General features: G+C 56.1%; 7 protein-coding genes across 7 annotated transcripts; 5 read left to right on the top strand and 2 right to left on the bottom strand.

Annotated features, from left to right (window-relative positions):
- Window positions 1-3769: 3769 nt before the first annotated feature.
- On the top strand, window positions 3770-5491 carry WHR41_05395 (uncharacterized protein; the record flags this gene model as incomplete). The annotated part of the gene is made up of 1 exon (XM_069374000.1): window positions 3770-5491. The coding sequence occupies one exon, from the start codon at window positions 3770-3772 to the stop codon at window positions 5489-5491; it is 1722 nt and encodes a 573-aa protein (XP_069229340.1).
- Window positions 5492-7323: 1832 nt separating this feature from the next.
- WHR41_05394 (uncharacterized protein) lies at window positions 7324-8388 on the bottom strand (the record flags this gene model as incomplete). Its single annotated transcript, XM_069373999.1, has 1 exon — window positions 7324-8388. The coding sequence occupies one exon, from the start codon at window positions 8386-8388 to the stop codon at window positions 7324-7326; it is 1065 nt and encodes a 354-aa protein (XP_069229341.1).
- Window positions 8389-8961: 573 nt separating this feature from the next.
- On the top strand, window positions 8962-12411 carry WHR41_05393 (uncharacterized protein; the record flags this gene model as incomplete). The annotated part of the gene is made up of 1 exon (XM_069373998.1): window positions 8962-12411. One exon carries the CDS (start codon window positions 8962-8964, stop codon window positions 12409-12411), a length of 3450 nt encoding a protein of 1149 aa, XP_069229338.1.
- A 280-nt stretch (window positions 12412-12691) lies between these two features.
- On the bottom strand, window positions 12692-13411 carry WHR41_05392 (uncharacterized protein; the record flags this gene model as incomplete). The annotated part of the gene is made up of 1 exon (XM_069373997.1): window positions 12692-13411. The coding sequence occupies one exon, from the start codon at window positions 13409-13411 to the stop codon at window positions 12692-12694; it is 720 nt and encodes a 239-aa protein (XP_069229339.1).
- Window positions 13412-17390: 3979 nt separating this feature from the next.
- On the top strand, window positions 17391-18680 carry WHR41_05391 (uncharacterized protein; the record flags this gene model as incomplete). Its single annotated transcript, XM_069373996.1, has 1 exon — window positions 17391-18680. The coding sequence occupies one exon, from the start codon at window positions 17391-17393 to the stop codon at window positions 18678-18680; it is 1290 nt and encodes a 429-aa protein (XP_069229336.1).
- A 1463-nt stretch (window positions 18681-20143) lies between these two features.
- On the top strand, window positions 20144-22044 carry WHR41_05390 (uncharacterized protein). Its single transcript, XM_069373995.1, has 3 exons — window positions 20144-20326; window positions 20500-21009; window positions 21065-22044. The coding sequence occupies exons 2-3, from the start codon at window positions 20516-20518 to the stop codon at window positions 21915-21917; spliced, it is 1347 nt and encodes a 448-aa protein (XP_069229337.1). The 5' UTR covers window positions 20144-20326; window positions 20500-20515; the 3' UTR covers window positions 21918-22044.
- A 720-nt stretch (window positions 22045-22764) lies between these two features.
- WHR41_05389 (uncharacterized protein) lies at window positions 22765-23928 on the top strand (the record flags this gene model as incomplete). Its single annotated transcript, XM_069373994.1, has 3 exons — window positions 22765-23280; window positions 23340-23449; window positions 23508-23928. The coding sequence occupies 3 exons, from the start codon at window positions 22765-22767 to the stop codon at window positions 23782-23784; spliced, it is 903 nt and encodes a 300-aa protein (XP_069229448.1). The 3' UTR covers window positions 23785-23928.
- Between the last annotated feature and the right edge of the window lie 1442 nt (window positions 23929-25370).

The following is a 25370-nucleotide window of genomic DNA, read 5'->3' as shown; positions in this document are numbered from 1 at the left end:
ACCTAGCTACCTACCTCTCAGCCTGCAATGCACAACCAAATCCGATCAATCCGGTTGCGGTGGTACGTTCATCTATCGAGAGGCGTACAAGTACACTGCGCTCGCGCGCTCAAGTGCTTGCCGTAGGTTTGGCGTTGCAGGTCGGCTGCGCGAGTGGGCGGCGAGTCCGCGTCCGGCGACGGGTGCCAGCTGGAACGGCAGGACGATCATGCGGCCGGGTTGGGGAGGATGCTGGAGTGGATGGCATAGCTGTGAGGCCTTTTGCTTCTTTCTGGTCGACGGGGAGATGTCGTGCTGGCGCGGATCAGGTTTCGTGTGTCAGCTTCGGCTTGCGGGGATTGGGGTTTCCTTTGGCACCGCTGCTTTTCCCGGCTGGGAGTCGTGGCTGGTTGCACGGATGGCGTTGGTGCTGGTTGTGGCTTGGTTCTGCGTGGGAGAGGCTGGCTTGTCGACGACTGGTCAGTCTGTGATACGATGCGATTGCGCCGATAAGGCGTGGATCGTATCGTCCATCGACAGACACGCGGGTCGTGACTACGGAGGCGGACTCGCGCGGTCATACAAGCGGTCCGCGACACGACCACGCAAGCCTCGTGTCGCCACGACGGAAGCACGTGAAAGACGCGCGAGGGCTTGTGCAGGCGGCCGAGTCCCGAACCCCGGCACTCAGTCTGCTGGGACTGGGAAGCAGTCGTGCGACAACGGGCAAGCAGCGATGTGCCTGTCGCGCTTGCAGCAGTCGGAAGCAGGGCTGCCGCACATGATCAGTCACTTTTTAACGTGTTTCCCAACGTTTAAGATGCCGCAGCACGTTGGACAGGTCGCAGGTAGACAGACGGCTTGGAGGTGTAAGACGCCTGAAGGCCTGAGGGTTCAGGCTGGAAAGCGGGCGATGCCGGGATTCGACGTCGCCTTTTGATACTGTACCTTGAGCGTCACGAGCCTCCCATTCGACGCGCTAGATGCGTGCGGCTCGAAAGGCCTGCTTGCGAGGTTCTTGTGCGACGGCAATTCCTGGATAGGACGACGGCAGCGTGAGCATGCCTGTTCGATCATGGACCTGTCGACTTCCGGCCGGCCTGCCCTGCCCCGGGAGTGGCTGCATTTCGCCTGGGCGTAACACACTGCCGCCTGGATGCCGCAGCCTTCTGCAGCCAAGGCAGCTCTCCCGTCTGCGGGTGTCAGCTTGTGCCCGGGATTCGAGGCTCGAGTTCATCTGGGCGGATGCACGTGAAGGCGCACTCGATGCGACACCGCGCGGAACGGCCAAGCGCGGGTCAGCGGCGGTGGTTGCTTTGGGGATTCGCTGGCGGGGATTTGCCTGTCAGGGTCGGGATGAGGAGCAAAGCTGACGGCGAAGTATGCGGCGAGTAGGCTCCGGGGAGCGACAGGCCGCGCCGACGAGATGGCAAAGTGGGTGTGGGCGGCGCGGGGATCGAGAGGTCGCTGTGGGCGGAAGGGGAAAGAAGGTAGCGGGCAGGGTCAGGGATGTGTGGTGTTGTCTGCACAGCAGATTGCGCGGGTGGGTGCGGCGTGCGCGCTGGTCGGGGACGGAGAGCGGCTTCGGACCCCAGACCGCTGCAGGGACAGGGCTGCAGGCCCGTTGCAGCCCTGCGAGTGGGCGGCTGGCCGTCGCACGCCCAGCACGGCGTCGGTGACGCAGACAACGACGGCGAGACGGCAGGGCGCGGGCGGGCGAGCACACTAACTATCAGCAGCTGAACTGCCAGCGGCAGACTGGCGCGCTCGCCTCGCCGGTAGCGGGTGTAGTTGATGGTTCGCGAGGCGCGGCGAGCTGGTTCGGCCTCGCTGCGGCCTGCCCAATCACGGCGGCGGGGCGCGATGTGCTGCGGGCAGAGTTTGGACGGACCAAAACTGTCTTGGGTCGAGATGGCCCGCGGGACGAGGCTTTGGTAAAATGGCGCAACCACGGCCGCCCGGCGCAGGCCAGCGCTGCTCGCGACCGGCGGCGCGACAGCACGACGGCGGGAATGGCATGTGAAGGGCAGGGCGAGGAGGGAGATCTCGTGAATACACCGTGGACACACCCTACCGCGACGCGCTGGAGGTACCGGACTACCCGGCTCTTCTGCCCAGTACGCCACGACGCGTCTCCTGCTGCTGGCGAGAGGCGTGCAGTGCAGCGCGCGTGGTCGAGGGATGCGGCGGCCGGCATTCGAGTGCTACCTCCCCCCAGCGCCCGTCTGCGCCCGCCTGCGCCCGCCTGCACCCGCTTTAACGCGACGCGTGCAGCGCGAAAGGCTGTCGCACGCTGTCGCTGGTGGTAGGCAGGGTAAGGTAGCTTGTAAGGCGGATCGGAGGAGGTCGCATACATGTCAGCACAGTCCGCCCGCCGCCATACCGCCGGGCAGTCAGCGCATCCAAGGTACGCGGTCTGGCCGGGCCCGCGCGCTGGGGTGCTGGGGCAGACGATGAGGGGGCGGGCGGCGAGCAGGAGGGGCGCGAGCCAGCAGCGCGCGCAGTTGGCGGCGGTGGTATTGGTGGCGGCGAGACTATCTGGCGAGACGAGCGAGACGAGCGCGGCCATCTGCCACCTGTGTCGAGGGTCTCGAGGCCCGGACGGGCTCAGGCAGGCGGCGAGGGGCCCCATTGGCGAGAGGGCGGGTGTCTTTGGTGGGAGAGACTCGGGCATCCGCTCCCCAGCGCCATCCCAGCACTCCCAGCTTGCGTCCGCCATCCGCCATCCGCCATCCCCACGGCCTCCCACCACCCGCCTCTGCCTGCCCTGCCCTGCCTCTCTGCGTCTCTGCGTCTCTGCCTGTCTCGCCTTCTCGCCTTGCCTTAACTGACTCGACTCCCCGTCGCGCGCCCGAGCCTGAGTCTGCCTGAGTCTGCCTGCCTGCCTGCCTGCCTGCTTGTCTGTCTGTCGTCTGCCCGCCGTGGTTCGCTCGTCTCGCCTCGTCTCGTCTCGTCCCGCCGTCTTCGGCCTGTTGATCTGCCCTTCGGCCTACTACTGCTGCCACCACCTGCATCCTACACCTCTTCCTCCCACCTCTCCCTCCACCAGACCACTCGCCGCGCGCACGCCCACGCCTCGCCCGCGCACCTCTGCCCGCTGCACTGCGACTCCAGACTACTGCACATCCAGCGCGCACGCCTCGTCCAGCTCGCCAATCGCGCGCCCGCCCATCGGCACCTCGCTCGCCCGGTGGCTTGACAGCGCAGCCCTCCTTCGCGACCCTTCCGCATCTCACCGTCTGCCGCTGCCGCCTGCCTGCCTGCGCGCTCCCGCTCTCGCTCCTTTGCGCCGCCGTCCAGACCGTCACTGCTCGCTGCTCGCAACACTCGACTGTTGACGTTAAGGTATATCGCTCTCGCAGCCGTCGCCGCCCCAGCACGACGTCCTCGGCCATCTCCACCCCTCCCGGTCGCATCGCGTCGCTAGCATCGCGCGTGCGCGTCACTCTTGCGATCGCATCCTGATTGGCTGCCCGGCCACGGCGCACATCCACTCTTGCGCGCGCCCTTCCCATCTCAACCTCTCTATGCGATACGGCACACTCATTGCTCTCGCAAAACCAGCTCGTCGCGCTCTCACGCCCGCCTCGCGCGTCGTACGACGAGCGCACTTATCTCCTGCCTCTCGCCTGAAAGCTTAAGGCCCAGTCGAGCGAGCTTAAAGCCCAACCCGCCGCCCACTCCGGCTGCCATCACATCACACACGCCAGCGACACCTTAAAGACGCGGATCCGACTGCCAGTCGACCGCTTGTCAGAAAATCGCATCCTTTCGGTCACAGCTATTCACAATGTTACAAGACAAGAGCTTCGGGTCTGGAGGCTCAGTGTCGCCGCCCATGACCTCCTACACATCAGATCGCGCCTCAGCTGGCCCTGGCCGGTCGCTCTTCCCCTCGCAGTCCTTCGCCTTCCCAGCACCCAACGACCGACACCATTCCGATCGCTCCCTCGACTCCCATCCTCCTCCTTTGACCGCCAGCAACTCCGACCCCTCCGCTTTCACAGGCGATGTCCGACCGATGCCGACCATCATTATCCGGAAATTGCCGCGATCCATCAGCAACGATGCGCTTAAGAGCATGCTGCTTTTCGCCGAGGATCTCATCAGCACCGAGATTGTCCGCTCGCCTTACCAGGAGGACTATCAGTTTGCGACTGCCGTTGCGCGCTTCCGCACATCAGCTGGCGCTCACGAGGCGCAAGCCAAGCTCAACGGAAAGTCAAGCACAAAAGAGGCGAAGATGATTGTTGAGGTACAGGCACCTGGAATATTCGAAAGAAGAGCTACCATCGACAGCATCATCCCCAGGCAGGAATCGGGCTCGACTTCGTCAGCGAGCTCCCACGGCGCACCCCCACTGGGCCGATCACGGTATGGGAGCACTTTCCAGTCCACGGATAAGATCTCACCACCACTGCCCACTCCAAGCTCAGTTGGCAGCGGCAGCGATTTCCCTGCTTCCGACCCGAACCACATCCAGAACCTGTTCTCGCCTACATCGCCTCTGACAAACGGTTTCGACCGGAATCGGGTGTCTGGCAAGTCGGTCATCAACAACGACGACGCGGACGACGAGACCGGAGAATTACTGAAAGATCCGCTGGCCTACGCCAAAAGCGGACAACAGCTGCGTCGATCGAGTCACGCGCAGGTACCCGTGTCTCGCTTTGGCAGTCTGTCTCTGAGCACGGGCACCAACGGTAGCAGCAACGGTTTTATGTCATCTGCCTCCAACCACCTCACAACGCCTCGAGGGTCGCAAACCTTGCAGGCACCGCGATCGCCCACCAACATCACCAACATGAATGCAAACAACCCTTACAGCATGAACCTGGCCCGGCCGCAGTACCCGCCCATCAACCCTGCGGACCAGAACCCACCTTGCAACACTCTATACGTCGGCAATCTTCCTATCGAGACTTCAGAGGATGAGCTCAAGACCATCTTCTCAAGAGCACGTGGCTACAAGCGCCTGTGCTTCCGCACCAAGCAGAATGGGCCAATGTGCTTTGTCGAATTCGAAGACACAACATTCGCCTCGCAGGCTCTCTCAGACCTCTATGGCTACCCTCTGCATAACAGTGTCAAAGGCGGCATCAGACTCAGTTTCTCCAAGAACCCTCTCGGAGTCCGATCAGGGCAATCAAACGGCGTCAACACTAACGGCGCATACTCGCATCACCCCTCGATGAGCGGAGCAGGCTACCATAATCATAGCAACGGCAATGGCGCTGCGTCCAACTTCACCGCCGTCTCAGGCCCCCCACCTGGCTTCTCTACCCCTCCCGGGCTTTACACCAACAACAACGTTCGCCCGGCGGCTGAATCACAAACTAACGGCGCTATGATGTTCAACGACCCTTTTGGCATGCCTGGTGCATCCATTCAGCAGAATTTCTCCGAACAATTCGGCCCGCGCAATCTGTCCGGCGGCCTTCCGCCTAATATGAGCGGCAAGTATGGCCGCGACAGCCGCGGCAGCATTAGCAACTATATGCTTGGGCGCTAATCGGAATCATCTCATCGTCGCATTAATCGAAAACAAATCACGACACACGGATGTCGATCACGGCGTTACTGCTTTTATCTCCTTGGGAACCACCACGCGCATACCATCTCCATCACTGGATCATCTGGATTTCTCCCTTCGGAGTACATGCACGAACAAACGGCCGGGCATATGCAATCCCGCGACGGTCTCTTCGCGGGCGGCATGGTCATCGCAGCATGAGCGGGTGTATGGAAGGGTGGCGATTATTGGCTATTGCTTTTCTATGCTTTTGGGAGATTGATCTCCAGCTACGGCGTTGGATATCGAACCCCCGGCGCGCCGTAAACGCAGCATCAAATCGCATGTGCGGACTCTTTATTATTAATGGACGGATACGGACTGTCATCTGGATACCGACCGGCGCGGACATGACTGGAGGAAAGGTTACTCGGAAAGAAAAAACAAAGGCGAGACAGAAGGAACAAAACTCACATTGCCTCTTCGGGACTGGACTCCTCTCTTCTGAACCTTTGGAAAGGGAATAAGAAAAAACCGCAAAACCCACAAAAAACAATAACAACAACACTGATATAACGGTTGATACCCACACACATTACTTGGAGCTCTTGGGGACCTTTGCTTTTTGTCTTTCTTTTTTTTATCGCAGCACAGCAGCAAACAGCAAACAGCAGGAGTATGGACTACCACTCGCACTAGCACTAGCACTAGCACTCACTGACAAGGAGTCTTCGGCTTGGGGGCTTGGGTTGGGTTGGGCTGGCTTTTTCATCGTTTGCTTGATGATGCGGTCGGTCATCGTTACCTCGAGGTAGCATGATGCTCCGCGCAAGGGCCACGGTACGGTACATTGGGCGTTTCCTTCTTTGGAGCACGGGCTTTCACGCGCATCGCTTCTGTCTGGCTTTTGGGATACCTTGGTTTTGTTTCGTCGTTTCTCAGCTACGCTTACGTACGTACTTTGTCTACCTTTTCGATTGATATCTAGCTATTACTGATGCGATCTGGTTTTGAGCTTTGGTGAGGTTCGATTCGATAGTGAGATATTTACTATTTTATCTATTCTATTGCCTTACTCTTGATTTTGATCCCCCAAGGACCCTTCTGTCATTCCGTAATATTTGGGCTTAAGCGATTTCCATGGTTTGAGATGAGAGCGTGAGAAGGCGAGTGTAGGTAGTAGACATTCTCTGTTGATGATTGCTCAGTAACAGCTCGCGAGAGTCATCTACGTATATCAGGGATCGCAATGGTAAGATAAAAACCGATACAGCGGGATCGGAATCTCGGACGATGACTTAAGGCCCTCGTTCGTGCGCGATCGTCAAGAGCTCACCTGTTGGTTTCTCGGTTCCTTGGTCTGATGGCTGCTGCCTGCCTTGCCATGCCTTGCTCTGTCCTAGCTGCGCCCAATTCCCGTCTCTCCCTCCACCTGCGTGTATGGCATCTTCTTGATACTTGTTGGTAGCTAGTCCGTAGCACGAGTTGACCAAGCGCTGTTTTGCTCTCACACTTCAGATCACGCCGCGAGTTCCGTTTCTTCGGCAAGCGCCAGCCTGCGTTCCCGGGCGATTCTGATCGTCGTAGTAGAGGCGGATCTGTGCAGCACAGCGAAGGCGACAGCTGACGGGGTCTCTGCCTTTCGCACTTGACTGCTTCGACCACAGCCGGGTCGCTTGCGTGCCTTCCTCCACCAGCGTGCTCCCTGCGGTGCACCTCGCTGGTACCACTCGAAGAATGCCATCCGTGATGCTTCTCAAGCGAACAGACCGCACCCAGAGAGAGACGTCTTCATGGCAAAACCTCAACGATTCCTCCTGCCAGGCCCTCCCTCACCTCCAAAGCCCATACCCACCGACCGCAGACTTCCACAGCTTGATCGTGCCGTCCTCACTGCCCGTAGCGTATAGTTTCCCATCCGGGCTGAACCCCGTAGTCCACACCGGCCCGTGGTGTCCCTTTCCGGTTTCCACCTCCCGCTGCGAGTCGTAGTCCCACACGTGCACCCACGTGTCGCCCGGCGAGCCCGTCACGAACCTCCGCGTCGTACCATTCAGCGCCACAGACGCCACTTCCCGCTCCGTCGCGATGTGGCTCAACAGTTGGCCCGGCTGCGAGCCCGAGAAGAAGTAGACGTTCTTGCCTGCGGCGACGGACACGGTGCCGTCGGGGTGGTTGTCGAGGCCGGCGTTGAGCTCGCAGGAAGAGGGAGGGGCGGCGAGCAAGAATGTCGCGACTGTCCGGCCCGTGCGCAGGTCGTACCAGCGGAGCGTCTTGTCTTCGCACGCTGTGATGAGGAAGTTCGGGTCGCGCGTCCAGATGATCGATTTGATGGATCCCTGGTGGTCGCCCGCGCCGATCTCGTACGAGGGGCAGGCCTCGCCTGTGGTGCCGTTGGTGGGCACGTCGGGGTTCGAGGCCGCGCTCGTCGCGGCGGAGATGTCGAAGAGGCGGAGTTTCTTGTCCTGCCCGCCCGTCGCGAGCACGCCCGGGCGCTGGCCGGGCGGGAAGGCCACGGCGCGCACGATGTGGGGGTGGTCGAGCGTCACCAGCGTCTCTCCCGTGAATGTGTCCCAGACTCTTGCGCTGAAGTCGGCGCTGCCGGTCGCGGCGAGCGTGGCGTCTTCGGACAGGCGCGCGCTCCAGACGGCGCCCTTGTGCCCGATGAAGGTCCCGATCCAGTCGCCAGTGATGCCGTCGCGCAGCATGGGGTTCTGGTCTTTGCAGGCTGAGATCATGTAGTACTGAGGGCTGCTGGAGCCGGAGTTGAGGGCGGTGGAGAAGCCCAGGTGGGTGATGGGCCGCGAGTGGCCGTGGCAGGTCAGAGGCACGGTCTGCGTGGTGCCGGAGGTGATGACCTTGCTCTCATCCTGTCTCTGGAACGCGAAGTCGGCCATGGTGAGCTACGCAGTGATGCTAGGTGGAGCTGGGGGCGGCGGATGCGAGGAGAGTCGTGATATCGTCTATCGTCAGGCGTAAATCGTGATGCCGCGCAAGAGTGCTGTATGCCAAATGCCAACTCCCGAGAACAGAAAGCAAAAGGAAAACGCGAAGGGCGAGGAGGTGGCGGTGCGGCGGGCGGGAGAGAGGAGGTGTCCAGGGATATGTCAGAGTCTTTATTTTTCCATGGTGGGCCAGGAGGAGTTGAAGAATGGAGATTGCTGTGCCCCTCCAGACGCGCTAGACGCCCCTGCCTCGCTAGCCGGAGCAGGGCTGACCTGACTGACACGCCTGACCTGACGGGCTGCGGCTGAGGCTGTCAGGCTGCCCACGCGAGCCACCACCACGAGCCAGCTCCTACAGCTCTGCGCGTGGCTGCCTGACGTCACCATCTCAGAAACATCCACCCAATGCGCGTAAAGTGCCTGCCAGAGCGCGTCGACCTTACTTGCAGGGAGCTGTGATGTACACTCCAAGTCTATGTGGTAACCTCTAATTGCAGCGCTCTTTGCGCCCTAACTCATTCAATCATGCCGCCCTTCGTATCTCGCAAGCGGGAGCGTTCGGCCTCTCCGGCGCAAGACAGTCCGCCATCGAAGAAGCAGACTACGGCCAAGCCCAAGTCGAAGCAAGACAAGAAGTCGTTGTTCGATGCTGCTGATGAGCTCGGGAAAAGACAAGGGTCATCCGAGAAGGCGAAGAAGTTTCTGAAGGATCTGGACGACGATGACGAGTCGTCTCTGAGCGAAGCGGACAGCGACGAGTTCGAAGACGTACCGACGGCGAAAAGACGCAAGACAGATGTGAGCAAGGACGAAAATGACGACGACGAGGACGATGACGATGATGGCATAGATTGGGAAGACGCCTTTCAGCAAGCAGATTCTGCGAGCACGCCTGCAGCACTTTCTGCTGCCGAGCTTGAGATTGGGGACGTGTCCGTATCGGTAAACGAGGATGGAAGCTACATCCCCGAAATCACTACGACCGGAACCAGCAAGGGCCCTTCGAAGCGAGAACGTCGCATCAGAGTGCAAACGCATTGTCTACATGTCCAGGCCCTCATGTGGCACAACACCGTCCGCAACTCATGGCTAAACGACAAAGAGGTGCAAACCACGCTCGTGGATGGTCTGACAGAAGGCGTCAAGCGTGAGGTGACACGTTGGAGAGAAGCGATGGGCATGTTGACGAAGGACGAGCTCGATGCGAAGAAGAAGGCCGTGGCGGCCAAGCATAAGAGCAAGCGTGGTAAAAAGGGCAAGGACACTTCCGTTGGGCGAGATTGGAGCTACAACGCTGCTCATCTGGAGCAAGGCGTGCCGGATCTCAGTCATGGTGATCCTCTGCTGAGACTCCTCAAGATATTGACGGCCTATTGGAGGAAGCGTTTTGCCGTGACAGCGCCTGGACTTCGCAAGCAAGGATACAAGCCGCTCAGGAGGCTGCGTGATGAGATCAAAGATTGGGAAAAGAATCGTGGTGATGCAGACAGCCATGGCGAGCGATTCGACAGCATCAAAGATTTTCGCAAGGCAGCCAAAGAATGCGAGGGCTCTCGCGATGTTGGTGGGCAGCTGTTCGTTGCTTTGCTGCGAGGGATTGGACTTGAGACAAGGATGGTAGCAAATCTGCAGCCGGCTGGTTTTGGGTGGAGCAAGGCGGAAGAGGCTGACGAAAAGTCATCCAAGCCAGCAGCGGCAAAAGCTGACAACACGAAGGATGAAAGCGAGGTCGAGGAAAAGCCGAAGAAAATTGCACCGCCGAAGTTGAGGGATGCTTTAACGCCCAAGCAAACGAAGAAATCGATCAAAGAAGAGAAACCGACTCGAACGTCGTCGCGCGGCAACAAGGGAGATCCGATTAGCCTGGATGATTCGGACAGTCCGCTGTCGTCAATACCGTCAGACAACGATGACGAGAATGCCGAAAATGGCGGGGATAACGATGATGACGATGTTTCTGTAATAGATGTCACTCCATCTGCCCCGAAGAAGAAATCCAACAAGAAGTACGATAGATCGCTCGGGTTTCCAAACTATTGGACCGAGGTGCTGTCTCCAGTATCGCATAAGTTCATACCAGTGGATCCCATCATCCTCTCAACAATCGCTTCAACCGAAGAGCTTTTACAGACATTCGAACCTCGTGGTAAGAGGGCGGAGGTTGCGAAACAGGTAATGTGTTACACCATCGGATACGCAGCCGACGGAACTGCGAAAGATGTCACCGTTCGATACCTCAAGAAGCATCAGCTCCCTGGTAAAACCAAAGGCACCCGCATGCCCGTCGAAAAAATTCCCATCTACAATCGCAAAGGCAAAGTGCGAAGATACGAAGAGTACGACTGGTTTCGCACTCTGATGAGCGTCTACGACAAGCCAGAAAACAAGCGCTCGAAAGCCGACGACTTGGAGGAGCAGACTGATCTCAAGCCGTTCAAGCCGGGCAAAGAAGTCAAGGAGGCAGAGAAGGAAAGCTTGCAGTGGTACAAGCAGTCTGCCGACTACGTCCTCGAACAGCACCTACGCCGCGAGGAGGCCATCGTCCCTGGCGCGCAGCCTGTCAAGACCTTTTGCACAGGCAAGGGCGACAAAGCAAAAGAGTATCCTGTTTTCCTCCGCGACGACGTCGCCGTGTGCAAGACCGTCGAGTCCTGGCACAAGGAAGGCCGCGCGATCAAGCCTGGCGAGCAGCCGATGAAGCACGTCCCAATGCGCGCCGTAACTCTGATTCGCAAGCGCGAGATGGAGGATGCCCTAAAGGAAACTGGGGAGAAGCTCAAGCAGGGTTTGTACGCTCAGGACCAGACTGACTGGATCATCCCGCCGCCGCTCGAGAACGGTGTCATTCCTAAGAACGCTTATGGTAACATGGACGTCTACGTTCCGACTATGGTTCCGAAGGGTGCCGTGCACTTGCCCCTCAAGGGTTCGGCGAAGATTTGCAAGCGACTGCAGATTGATTTCGCTGAGGCTTGCACGGGCTTTGAATTTGGCAAGCAGCGTGCTGTCCCGGTTTTGACGGGCGTTGTCGTTGCGGAAGAGAATGAGAGTCTCGTACGGGACGCTTGGCATGCTGAACAGGCGGAGCAGAAGAGGAAGGAAGATACAAAGCGTACGGGGCTGGCGCTGCAGTGGTGGCGGAAAATGTTGTTTGGGCTGCGGATTGTGGAGCGCATGCAGAAGGAGTATGCGGATGCCGAGGGTGAGGGGGACGAGGTCAACCCTTTTGTCAACAAGGCACTGCGAGAGGGCAGGCGTGAGGTCGCTTTTGACGCACCTGCCGCTGATGACGGGGAGGAGATGGAAGGCGGGTTCTTCAGGCCTGGCCATGAAGAGGAAGAGGTTCCGCAACAAAAAGCAGACAGGGGAGACGAGGTTGAGGGAGGTGGATTTTTCAACGAAGAGGAGGATGAGAGTCAGGCGGCCGGCGGTGATGGTGGCTTTCTCATCGAAGAGGGCGCGGAGGACCAAAGCGGTGGTTTCATCGCTGAAGATGCAGACGATTCCGCTGCTTCGAAAGCACCAATCACTCCTGTGTCTCTGCAGACATTGCACAAAGCCACGGACGGCGCCATGGACGATGTCGAATATGAGGAGGATGCCGCACCACCGAGTCGCAAGCCTGCGAAGAAGGCAAGCAAAGCCCAGCCCAAACAGGCGAGGCATAAACAGCCGGTCATCCCTAGCCCCTCGGACAGCGAAGACGAGAAGGAAGAGTCAATGTCAGATCTATCGGACATCTCCTCAGACATCGGAGGGGTGGAAGACCCCAATGAGCGTAGAGCTGCTTCGCCACAGGTTGTGATCACTCCGCGTAAGAGCCAAAGCCGAGCTTCTACTCGTACCCGCAAGGCTGCCCCTGTGAGGAGTCCGTACTTCAGCAGTCAAGTGCAGGACGACGGCGATGAAGAGAGCAGTGGCAGCGAGGTAGTGAAGCCCAGGCGGACGACAACGAGGACTAGGAGGGCTGCTTGACTAGGCTGGTAGGTGGGAGAGTCGCTGCTGTATGATAGCTCGGATGAGATTCGTTCGATGGCCGAGATGGACGGGGAATGTATCATAGCTGAAAGTATTTGCTGCAACAAGGACATTGAGTGGAATGCCGACATTTATCGGTGCCATCACTTTTGGTATCTTTCAAAGGTTTACGCAAGATGAAATATCTCGAGCTCGTTTGGGTATCGTTCGGTTGTTTCGTCTATAGGCATTTTGCACATTGCAGCATCATCTCCAGCGTTTCCGGATCACGGATTCTCTAATCCGTAGTGCCGTACTGCCTGTAGTACTCCTCCATTTTCTCGACCTCTTCCTTCTTCCCCATGGCCTTGATGCCCTCAATGAGGTCCGACAGAGTCAAAACAGACATGACCGGCACGCCCGTCTCCCTCCTGACCTCGCCAATCGCGCTGCCCCTCACGCTGCCATCGTCGCCCTTGCCCTCCTTCTCGCTCTGGCTGGGCATCTTCTCCTGCCTGTTCACCGCAACCACAATGCCAACCAGCGTGCCGCCCTGCGCCTTGATGATCCCAATGCTCTCGCGGATCGCTGTGCCCGCCGTCATCACATCGTCGATGATCACCACCCTCTTGCCTTTGAGGCTCTCACCAACCATCAGTCCACCCTCGCCATGGTCCTTGACTTCTTTCCTATTGAATGCGTAGCCAACCTCACCCCAGCGCTTCTCGTCCAGAGATCCAAGCTTCTCCACGGTGGTCGCGCACAGCGGGATGCCCTTGTACGCCGGTCCGAAGAGGACATCGAAGCCCCAGCCGGCGTTCTCCTCGGCGTGTGTGTTCAGCGCTTGCGCATAGGCAGAGGAGATCGCGCGAATCAGCTTTGCATTGGAGAAGAGGCCGCAGTTGAAGAAGTAGGGCGAGGTCCGGTTGGATTTCAGCTTGAAGGTGCCGAAGGAGAGGACGTTGGAGGAGAGGCAGAGGGAGATGAGGTCGGATTTCCAGGCGGGGAGTTCGCTCATGTTGGGCAATTGGCAGATCAGTGAGGTCGATTTGGTTGTGGACGAAGACTGGCTTGTGGTGGTATTTGGAGGACAATAATGAGTTGTTCGAACAAATTTCGGGACCGCAAAGTTTGGCGGGGTTGCGTTTGCGCTCGTTCCTTTACGAAGGTGGGGTTTCGGCGGGAGAGATAGAAGGAGATAACAGACTGCCACTTCGCATTCTATGTCTTCTCCATCACCCTACAACAATCTTGACCTTGCTTCTATCGCGCCTGACATGCCTGTTGAGAGCAGATGGGAACGACGCGACTTATTAGAGTGAGATCGCTGCAGCCGGCTCTCGGTGTCATCTACGCCGCAGGCGGTAGGGCGCGTCAAATCACCCACAGATTGAACGCGAAAACATCGCGAACTATCCACTCAGATGACGAGGCGCGTCAAAGATGGGGGCAGCTCGTATGAATGGAACCCGGAGGGCGCCCATGCATGTACAGCAAAGCGTCGCTTATACGACCGGTGAAGAGGCTGGGCTGAAGCTGGCATACCTTCAAAGACACCTCCCTCCCCAGGGTGTGGACTGTAGCACTTCTCTATCTGTGCCTCTTCCGTGAAGTTTCTTGTCGAGGAGCGATATACGCAACGCGCCGTTTCACCCCAGCCATGCCATCCACATCCGCCTGTAGATGCTCGGAAGAGCTCGATCCAACCTGCTTAGTGTCTGAGATACTTGAGCTCGGGAAACTCGCGACAGAAAACAAAAAATCCATCTCGTGGGCCGAAGAACTGGAATGCTTGCGTTCAGAGTCCACCAATACCCTCGTGCGCACAAAATTGCCACGCAACGCGGCTAATTTTGTCGCCGTCTCGTACTCCTCAGAGGCAACAAGCCCAGGCAGCAACGTCACAGGCGGGTATGAGTTTTACACCCTCAGCCATTAGTGTCTCACGAGCGAAGTCCGCGACGATATCCTGCGTCGAGTTATTCGATATTGCCGGCACGTCGACGTCCCTGACTTTTGGGTTGATAAAGACTGCCAAAACCCGGGAGAGCACCAAATCGTAATGGACTCTATGGATCTTGTGTACAGCCGAAGCAACTTTCCTCTCGGTGTTCTCGACATTTCACTTGGTCAAGAAGAATTGGAATTGCTCCACGCCTTGCTCTCCGGGAGTCTGGTCTCAGACAGGCATGAGGATGGCGATCAAACTGGCGTCCCTGTACTCACGTGCAACTCGACTTATACCGAGAGTACGCTTCAGCTGTTGACTCACATCCGCAAAGACCGCTGGTGGACTAGAGCATGGATATTCCAGGAGGAATACCTCGCGGGACTGCGGATGGAGTTGCTAATTCGCCATCAACCAGATGCAATCAAATCGCACGATTTTGGCACTCTGCATGGAAAGCTTTGTATCTCCGCATGTGACTTTCGGGAAGAAGCGACCCGGTTCCTCCTTGCTGTAACCCGAGGTGACACGAAACATGGTTCTCTTGATCATGACCCTGAGTCCCTACTCGAGGCTTTCGGAAAATACAACTTGCTCTACCAACTCAGAGAGAGACATGCGAATCGAGCCATGTCGTCAAGAATCTTTGCAGATGTATGGCAGCGAGAAGTGACAGAACCATACGATCGATTGCCAGTAGTGGCCAATGCTTGCGACTATGCGTATCGCTTCAGCGCGAAAGCGCTGCAAGAGAAGTACGGAAATACAGATAAATTGAATCCCTGCGCGTTAACGATGTATCTACGGAATGGAGAAGTCATCACCGACGCTAAGGAAATAACGAGTCTTCCGGATCCTGCAGACCTCTCAAGCTACCTGGAAAGAATATCGTTCAAGAATTTTGACCCACCGGTTCATGGGAAAAAGCTTACATGGTTGAAGTGCTGCCGGTTTTCCGACGTGAAACTTCGCAAGTGCGGAATCGAAACGAAGGAATACCTTTGGCGCAAATACGAGTCAATTGACACCTCCAAATGCGATCGTCGCAAGCACCCGCCTCAATTGGAACGACCCCCCTGCGATAGAAGGCTCATGAATCGTCATCGAGATCGCTTGTTAGACCTGGCAGACTACCTTTTCAAATGCGACGGCGAGGGTGAAACCAAGGGGTGCAGCGCTGCGAAATTTCTCAGGGAATTTGTTCGAGAAGACAGTATTGTTGAGCATCCACTTACCTCGCGAAAAGTCTACATGGACCAGATGGCCAAGAAAATCGCCCAAGCGATAGACGCGGGAGACCACCTTGTCATCGCTGACTTAGGTAGATCCAAAAATGCTGTTGCAATATTTGTCAGTCCTCGAGAGATGAAATTGTTCTGGGCCTTCACATCATGGCACAATGACCTCAAGCCCGACGACGACGGGAGACTTTGTATGCGACATTTGTCCTTACACGTCGAAATCGATGACTCAAGTGATGAGCTTCCGCACATGAGGAACAAAAGATGGGTCAACGGCCTCGCCTTTTTCAAGAAGATCCCTATCTCCAATGTAGTGGTCCGTTGGCCCGAAGCCTGGAAGAATGGAGCGGAAGCGTAAGCAGCATTTGAAAAGACAGTGGTAACACACCGGACCTGGATGATCAATCCTTCGGTACTACTCTCTCGCCTGGGTCATTTTACGGAACCCTCAACCTCGATACCGAAACTTTAAAGGTGGTCGACGCTCCCTCCATATGCCTTAAGTGCGACTGTTAGGGGTTCTCATGTCACTGCTAGCCTGTTAAACGTGACTACCGACCGGATTACCGGACACGCAAGCCATCGACCCCTCGGTATTGGTTTGATGCATAAAGAGTCGGACCTCAGCCAAGCTGTTTACGCTCTTCGCCCGAAACAATCTGACGTGTCTAGTGTATTCCCAAGGTGAAGGGCTTGCCCTCATCAAAGAACGTCGGCAACCGACATCCGATTCGGATCTTGCCTCATAGTCAATCGATTGAGTGATTTTTGTTTCTGCTGCTCGAGCTGGAATGTCAAACGAGGTACTATCATTATGGAGCTCAATCAAACCCCTTGGACGTTGTGCCACGTTCGGGATTCATCATCACAGCAACGCGATTGCGTTGCGTTCGCCGGGCTGATTGAGGCAGGCAGACCCTGCTGCTAAGCTGAGGCATCATCACATCGAGCGGTTCTAGTCGTGCAGAGTGCAACGGTCTGCCTCTTTCTTTGAACTCTGGACCGGCGCTAGTTGATGATCACCACTGGCTTCCCCACAAAAGCTTCCGGGCCCGAAGCCGGCTCGGGCAAACCCTGAGGGTTCGCGTGGCGTGCGACCGGCTGTCTTTAGGGCAGACATCGATCGTGCTTAGTGACCTTCAGTCGTTTCTCCTGATCGTAGTCAGCAGCAGACTACTTGGCGCTTCAGCGTTGGGTAAGCATAGACATCAAGATGGCGGGTTCCAATCACACCAACACTGCCAATCAGATGATCGCGACATCAGTGGCGTTTTTGACAGCCGACACATATCCGAGAACTTGGTAACGATTGCCCTGCTCCGTGATCGGCGGGAAACGCCATTGAACGACTCTTGCGAGCGGGAAACGGTGGCCCTTTGCGTTGTGTGTTGCGCTTGTCCGTATGAGAGTGTACCATAACAAGCCTTCTGTTACCGGGGAAGATAATCTATCCTGACACAAAGCTGCGGTTCCAAATGAGCGGATGGCCGTGTACACCTGATCAAAGAGCCATGCGGCTGAACCATGACTGGAGATCATTTCTACAAACATACACAGCACGGTACCCCCACGGACAAATTATGAGCCCGCAGAAAGCAGTTGGCCATTTCACAAGGCCCGTACTTCACATGCGGCTCACGATACATTACTCGCGTAGCCTTGCTACTGACTGAGCTTAATTCGATTGGACAACGAGCCAACAGCAAGGTCATACATAAGCCTTCCCCTTTCACTCACCAGGCGGGACGGCTTCCCTGGCCCTTGTTCCCTCTCTTTCAATCTATTCATTTTCTTGAATTACCGCAAAAATGAAGGTCGCTACGATCTCGGCTCTGATTGGATCCACTGCGGCCTTTCCGGGCTTGCTTAACCTTGGCGGTGATGGCAAGCTGCTTGACCTTTCGGGACTCTCAGACTTGTCAGTACTGGAGTTGAACCAGCAGAAAACCAAAAACAACACCTATCCTGCGGCCGACCCCAAAAACTGCCCGTTCAACCACGATCACAAGCCTGCTGCGAAATGGAACCCCGATTTCCCCTACAGCCATGCAAAGAATGGCCTGCCCGGCAATGGAAAGGGTGGCTATCAGGTTCCGATGCCTGGTGACGAGGACCATAAGTTCATCGCTCCTGGCAAGAATGATATCCGTGGGCCATGCCCTGGCATGAACATGCTTGCCAACCACGGCTTTATTGCGCGTGATGGCATTACAAACTTTCAGGAGTCCGTCGATGCCTGTCAGAATGTTTTCAATATGAACTGGGATCTTGCTACCGTTATCACTCTGATCGCGTTGGTTCTAGGAGATGGTGACGTGTTGAGCCAGAAGTTCTCTATCGGCTGCGATGCTACCAGTCGCACAGCCGCTGTCGAGCTCATCGCCGGTAGTCAGCCTGGCTTGAACGGTCACGGTAACTTCGAGGTCGATGCTTCCATGAGTCGCGACGACTACTTCCTTGCGGAAGGCGACGCCTTTACTTTGAACGTCACCCTCTTTGCCCAGATGGTCGAGACCACTGGAGGCCAATTTACTCAGTCCGGAATCTCCTCCCTTAAGCACCAGCGATGGCACCAGTCTCAACAAGAGAACCCTAACTTTTTCTTCGGTCCTATCGGTCTTATCTCATACGCTGCTTCTGCCTTCCTGCCTGAGCTGTATGGTGATGGCAAATCCGCTTCTACCGAGACCGTCGCCACGTTTTTCGGCGTTCACCAACAGGACGATGGCTCCTGGATCTACGGCCACAACGAGAGCATTCCGGAAGGCTGGACGAGCCGTAAAGAGCCGTACGGTCTCGTCGGCGTCGTGGAGAACTTCCTCAAGATGTACCTTGAAAAGCCTGTCCTCTTCGGTGGTAATACCGCTGACGGGCACTTCGACGGCCTCGACTTTGGTGCTATTAAAGATGGCAAGATCGATGCTGCGATCAGTGTCGATGACACCCTCTGCTTGGTCTACCAACTCCTACTCTGGCCCGTGCCTGGTCTTCTCAATGGCGTCCTTGATATCGGAACCGATGCTCTTGAGCTTGTCACTTCTACTCTCGGTAGTACTCTGACCGACCTTGGCTGCCCTGCTCCTGTCAATGCTTCTTAAAGCGCAAAGCTCACATCCGGGCGGTTTTGACTAAGTGAGGGTGGAGCATTTACCCACCGAAGACGTTCGCTGCTTTTTCTTCGTTACTACTGCTCTTGCAATTCATGCGAGGTGGTTTTATTTTCTTCCATTTGACAGCTTGTATTAAACCTACATCGCACGCGACTCTTGAGAGCTCAAGCGGCTTTCGGGAGTTAGATTCTTTTCTCAAATTGCCTTCCTGAACGACCACACACTTATACATGTACAGGAGCGTGACTAACTCAAAACACCGCCATGAGAACTCATCGAGAGCGGTATCGGCGGCGCCGCTAAGAAGTGTGGCCTAAGCACACCAGATTCTGTCATTCAAACCGTTGGCATCGCACAGCATGCCTGACGCAGGGGCGTGAGGACATAATCAATTACTTTAGTATCACGCGCGGCTCAGTGCTCCAAAACACAAGTCGAAAAGCTTATATGAGACCCCATTCGGGCCGTACGGGGGGTGGGGGAGCCTCTCCGGATGGGTTTTAGTCAGGGAGCTGCGCAACGGAGTCCACCTGATGAGGAGATCCCTAGAGGACCACAAGATCGCAAGCTTACTCGAATCCAATCTTGAACCCTACCTCGAACCCCAACTTGTCTGTTGCCTTCAACCATGCTGGCGCTCTACAATCAGTGCGACACCCAAAAGCTTGGGTCAACGTCGCTACGGGCAATCACGATATTTTCTCGATTCCATGCTCATTTAGCGTTGGTAGTGCCAGACTGCCGTTCCCAGAACCCTGCACACCGGGCAAGGGGCAGGCCGACTCTCCACGATGGGCAGCGCTATGGGAGGGCGCTCAACGGCGAGTTGCCCGAACTACTGGGCTGGCACGCTCGGTGGCTGGACCATGGGCGTGTTGTTCGGACGACAACGTTTGAATGGTGCCGTGAACATGTGGGTCAGGGTTTGCGGTGACATGGATGTCGCCTGCGCATGTCGGTAGACAGCGCTGCGGTCCGGGTTCTCTGCAGACACGCCGGGGCCCATGTCTGCTGTGCCTTTTACCTTGTTCCTCCTGATGATCTCGCCAGGGCGCCCCACAGACCCGGCGACTGGCTGCTTGCGGTTTGCAATTTGGCGTTCCGCCCGTCATGAGGCCTCGCGCTGACTACCCAGAACAGGCTTTGCTTGCGCAGCACAGGCGTGGATGCTGAGTCAGTCGCGGCTGAATCGTCTCTCTCTTCGTGTCAGCGCCGAAGATTACCAGCTGGCGGGGCTGCCTGAGGATCGACAGCTCGAGGCCGGGGGATCTGCGCCATCGTCTGGCTCGCGCGTCCCTTGATTGGCCGTTGCAGCCGGCACCAGCGGCCGAACACTGTGCGAACCTAATCCGACGCAGCAAGCCCACTTCTTCACCAACGCCTCCATCTTCTCTCTCGCACGAATGCCGGCAGAAGTGATTTGAGTGTGTCGCCGCACCCATCAAGGCCCACCGGAGTCAAACTGCCGTCTTCACAATCACATCGCGATCCACCGCGCCCAGACTGCCATTTCCATCGGCCATGTTAGCGCACGGCAGACGATCAACGCCCCTACGGATTGAGATGTCTGCCGTCGTCTAGCCTCACGCTTTGCGCAATGCACTGCAGCCATCGGTGCCTGTGATAAGGAGAGTGTAAGTACATGACAGCTGCTGCAGGTTTGCACGAGGCCTTGTCCTGTTCTGGCGCCATGTCTCTTTGTCTTTTCGCATAGCATCTCCAGCGAGCTTCGTTCATTTCTTTTTTTGTTGTCGTTGCACCAGGTTCACGGACTCGTCTCTGCTGCTGAACACTAGGTCTTTACTAGGAGCGATACCGTCGACATGAGGGAGATCCCTTTGAAGGTCTTCGCGGCATGGCCGGCACCGAACTACGTCAACCCGGTCACTCGCGGCAATGAATTGCTCGCAATCAACATTGTCTTCATCATCTTGGTTACACTCAGCATCGCAGTTCGCATGTACTCCCGCATTCGGTTGTCGAAGCCAGGATGGGACGATGCTATGATCTTGCTTGCTTATGTATTCGCCATTGGAATGACGGCTGTTGTGCTCCTCGCCAACCAATCTTATGGCTGGGACCGCCACATCTGGGACGTACACCTCGATACTCTACAAAGCGCATCTATTATCGCTTTCGTTGCGAAGTTGATGTTTGTGTGTGCCTCCAGCTTCACGCGGCTCTCCCTAGTCCTTCTGTACTACCGCTTGATCAAGGACACGAATACCTGGTGGTACGCTTGGCTAATCCACTTCGGACTGGCCTTCAACATCGCTGTATTCATCGTGTTGATTTTTGTTGGTGTTTTCGAGTGCACGTGAGTATTTGCAACTTTCCACGCGTGACGACCTCGGCTAAAGCTCTCTTACCAGACCTGTACAAGCGTATTGGCAATTCCCCGACATTATCGAGGGCAGCCACTGCTTAGATGAAGGTGTCATAACCATGGCTGCAGGCATCATGAGCTGCGTCTCCGACCTCTTGTGCACTGTCCTGCCAATCCCGATCGTCATGCGCTTGCAAATGCCCCTCAGAGACCGCATAGGCGTCGTCGCTATGTTGGCCACAGGCGTGATCGTCACAATCTGCGGTATCTTTCGGACGGTATTCATCTGGATGAGTCTGATCGCCCATTACGACGAGTCCTGGTACACCTACCCACTCTGGATCTGCGCTGCCCTGGAGGTTGACCTCGCAGTCATCTGCGCCTGCGCACCAGCCATGAAGACGGTCCTTTGGAAGCCGTTCCGAAAGTGGACTGGTCACATATACTCTCAGTACTCTTCAAACACTCGCTACACAAGGAACAACACAATGAAATCGGGCACCGGGATGGAGCTTACCTCGCAAGACCCCATCGTCGACGACCGCCACCATGACAATCATTCTCAAGGCGACAGCGGTTATCAGCTGTCGGTCATGGATTTCGAAAAGCGCCAGTCCGACGAGGAGCAGGAATACGAGATCACCAGCAAAGGAGTCGTGAAGATTCCTGCCCGCTCTAACAGCAGAGCCCAGAAGTCGAACGCTTCGCCAAGTGTCTCGGCTGCGCCAAAGCTGGAGATCAGCAAAAAGACAACATTTGCGATCACGGAAGATGAAGGAACGTCGGAGGGAATCTCTAGCCCTACTTCACCTGCAGGTGAGGGTAATACGGCTCGCAGAAGTGCGCCGAATGCGTTACCACCTATGGATTTCTCGGCGCCCTCTTCGAAGCAGTGGTGAGAATGGGCTTCGTGAGTGGCATCTTTGCGCAGAGATCGGGTCGTCTGGCATCGCCAATCAGGACCATCTAGTGTAGGTAGATCAACAATCACATAAGCTTTCTCCAGATCGCTGGAAGTATGAACGAGTGTGACCCATCGCGCTGGTGCGACTTCTACTGAGTACTGCATCTTGGTCGCCACTGCTTGGCGCATTTTACACGCATGTCAAACCCCTCCAGGAAAGTTCCATGGGCGCGCGGTTCGTCATCCGTCCCGTCGACGCAAGCCGGAAGTAGCTCCTTGCCGCTGCCACGTCTTGGCTTCGTGGCCTGTAGTGGAGGTTGAGTGCATGGACGGGAAACCCTTGTAGCGTGAGCCCGCTCGTGCCCTCTTCAATCAGTCGCCTATGCACTCATGGTTACGTCCTCCGCTTTAGGTACCTAGTACTGTGCTCACCCCAGAAACCACCTGTAGGGACCGTGTGCCACCTTTACATCATTTGGAAGTAGAGCGCTTGCGGCCGTTGCCGGTTCCTTCGAAAAGAGCGCCCTCTTTCGCATTGAGCTTTACCAATGCCGTGTTTCGATTCGCGATCTCGCACATCCTTTCCGGGAGGGCGGCGACAGAGCACCACACGTCCTTCCGATGATGCCGGCTGACAGTGTTCGGCGCTTGATAAATCAACCGAAAAGCTGCAAGCTTGCTGAGACCACAACCTTCTGCAGCAGGTGGCCCAAGTCGCCTGAACATACCTGGCGTTCGAACGTCTCAACCGAAATTCTTTTGGACCACCGGAGCCAGAGCCGTAAAGAGGTAGGTGCTACTCACTCAAGATATTAGCCGGCCAATTCATTGACAACACCAGTATGGACGACCAAACCGACTTCGTTCAGAGATCGGGGTCTCACACCACCAGAACGCCTAGCCGACCTTGCGAACCTGCCGGCAAGGGAAGCGACGAGGATGGGATTTCACAGTCTGGAGCTGCAGCCTCCGCCATGCAGCCATTCAGACTCAATCGCCTGCCTCAGCGGCGCGAGACCGAGCACAGGAGATCAAAGAAGAGTGCCAGCAGAGGAACGGACCACACCGAAGCGTTCATGCATCTGCTGAGGCCCTTGCATCTCCAAGAGACATTGCCAGAATGTCAAATGCTCGACGCTTTTGTCAATCAGCAAAGACAGCTCATCTGCGATGGCTGGCAGCCTGAGCTGGTTCTCGGTAACGTTGACATCGACCTAGACGAAGTCTTCGTTGTGGCCAGGATTGAATCAGACCCTACTACGCTCAATCGATACGTGACCCGAACTGCCATGCAGCATGGCAGCCTAGGAGTGCCGGAAACCTGTGGCCTTGTCACTCTCATCACAAGATACCTTCGTGTAAGACTCCCAGTGAAAGCGAGAAGACCCGGCGCCATCATCGCTCATTCATGCGGCAGTGGTTGATCAGTCCAACAAGTGCCCATTACGAGAGAGTTCCGTTCTTTCTGAGGCCCACCATCGCTCAGATGAGCATTCCACATCCATCTTGGATCGACCTCATCCTATGGTAAGGAGAACAAGCCGAGGTATTGTCAAGCTTAGTCCGGACACTCACTTTCCACCAGGCCCGACATCCGCGACGCCCTCGTCACTCATCCGGAGCTACGAAAGCCCATCTGGGATGCTCGAAACGAAGTCGCCCAGTTCCTGAATGCAAACTGGATGCATCCTCCAGCACAGCTTTTCGAGCCCCTATATGGATCTGCTAACCTTGGACTGACCCCTTTGTTTGAGAGCCACATACTAGAACTGAACAACTGGTCTATTGATGACGATGCAGCTTCTATATCCCCAGTGCTGTCGGCGAAAGTGCGGTCGCAGCCTGCCAGAACATGTCATTGATCTCGGGCGCATTTTGTGGGAGAGACATATCCATTCACGGGTGGAAGTTGTTACTGTGGAAGGAATATTCTTTCACGGGTTCTCAATGTGTACGAAGTCCGATTACATTCGTGCACGATCAGATCAGCGGAGACTCGTCCCCTCAATAGAAACAGCGTTGCGACTATCTCTTGGTTGATGGGACCATGAATTCTCACCATAGTACATGCTGTCTCTCTCTCTCAAAAAAAACATATTCTGGTGCAATTTTCACAGTGGCATATTCAAGTGCAATGACACGAAAAGCCCAGATCACGAACGGTCTTCGAATTGGACTGGCAGTCTAATAGGTGGAAAATCCATTCTGAAGAGTGTAAGACCAAGATGTTGAGGAACCCAGTACGATGTTCCTCTATTTGATTGCATAGCGTAAATCTGAGCGCGTGAATGTCTGGACGAGGATAATTAGGCTCACAGGTATCATGATGATCAAACCAACGACATTTGGCTGGTTTTGTTGATTTCAAGGACTAAATCAGAAAGCCTATCCTGGATTGTTCTCCTAAGATCGCGTTCTGATCCTGTATGGATGCCCTTATCGCGCGGGATTCACAGTCTGGCATTTTCTACACTATCTTCTCGCAGAATCATAGAATGGTGAACGGCAGTCAACGCCTCGACTGCTTCCACATCGATTCGCGAAATCGCAAGCAGGAGGTGACAGAGTAGACACTGACACACTGCTTCGGACGATTCTCGTAACTCTGAGTCACGAATCGCTGTGCGATGTAGCGGTCGTCTCATTTGAGGCAGACTACCGTACATGCTACCCGTTGAATACTTCAGAGTACCAATTCAAGACACCTCTTGTTCTGCCGAGGATTGTAGCCGGCAATGGGCAGCCTGAAGATCCCATGTTGCAAGCCTGACAATTCCAAACTCGGAGTCGCGGAATCTCGCGGGATACTGCTGATGTAAATTTGCAACTACCCAGACGATCATTTATGCGAACGAATCGAATAGACTGACACCCAGAAAACGCCTGTGCAAACGTGATTGCCGTTGGATTACATTCGTGGGGATGGCGAAAGAGGAGAGAACTGGATTTCGATTACATGTGCTCATTTGACGTTAAAGTCTGTTACTCTCGACCTGCACCCAATAGAAGAATTTGTGTTCTCCCAGACCAGCCTCTTGTCCTGAATTGCGGTCGTGGGTATGGGGGGTGGAACCGTGCTCTGTCAATCTCATCACTCGCTCGATTTGCATCTCCGCCGGGCACGCGTTACGAGCGTCGCTTGTACAACTCTCCGTCTAGCTTCAGTGGTAGACCAGACGAGTTTTGACTTTGCTCTTTTGTGTTTTCGGGTGTGGCGTGCATGCTTTCCAACTGAGAAGCTTCTCGTGGGAGGGTCTGGCAAGTAGGGTCTTCCGATGTGAAAAGCTCTTGGTGACAAAGCTGTCTCGCGGTGGGGGCTGGAGGTGGCTTCATCTGGAATTCCGGAGGATACGTTTGGTCAAAAGGGATTGTGAACGAGGGTAGGGACGCCGAGTTTTGAGATGGTGGTGGTTGATACGCAGCAGGATCTCCACTGGCCAATTGAGCG

The sequence above is a fragment of the Cladosporium halotolerans genome (assembly GCF_011745625.1).
Source record: "Cladosporium halotolerans strain TM138-S3 chromosome Unknown Sca15, whole genome shotgun sequence".
In the NCBI taxonomy this organism is placed as follows: Eukaryota; Fungi; Ascomycota; class Dothideomycetes; order Cladosporiales; family Cladosporiaceae; genus Cladosporium; species Cladosporium halotolerans.
This window is presented reverse-complemented; position numbering and strand designations above follow the sequence as displayed.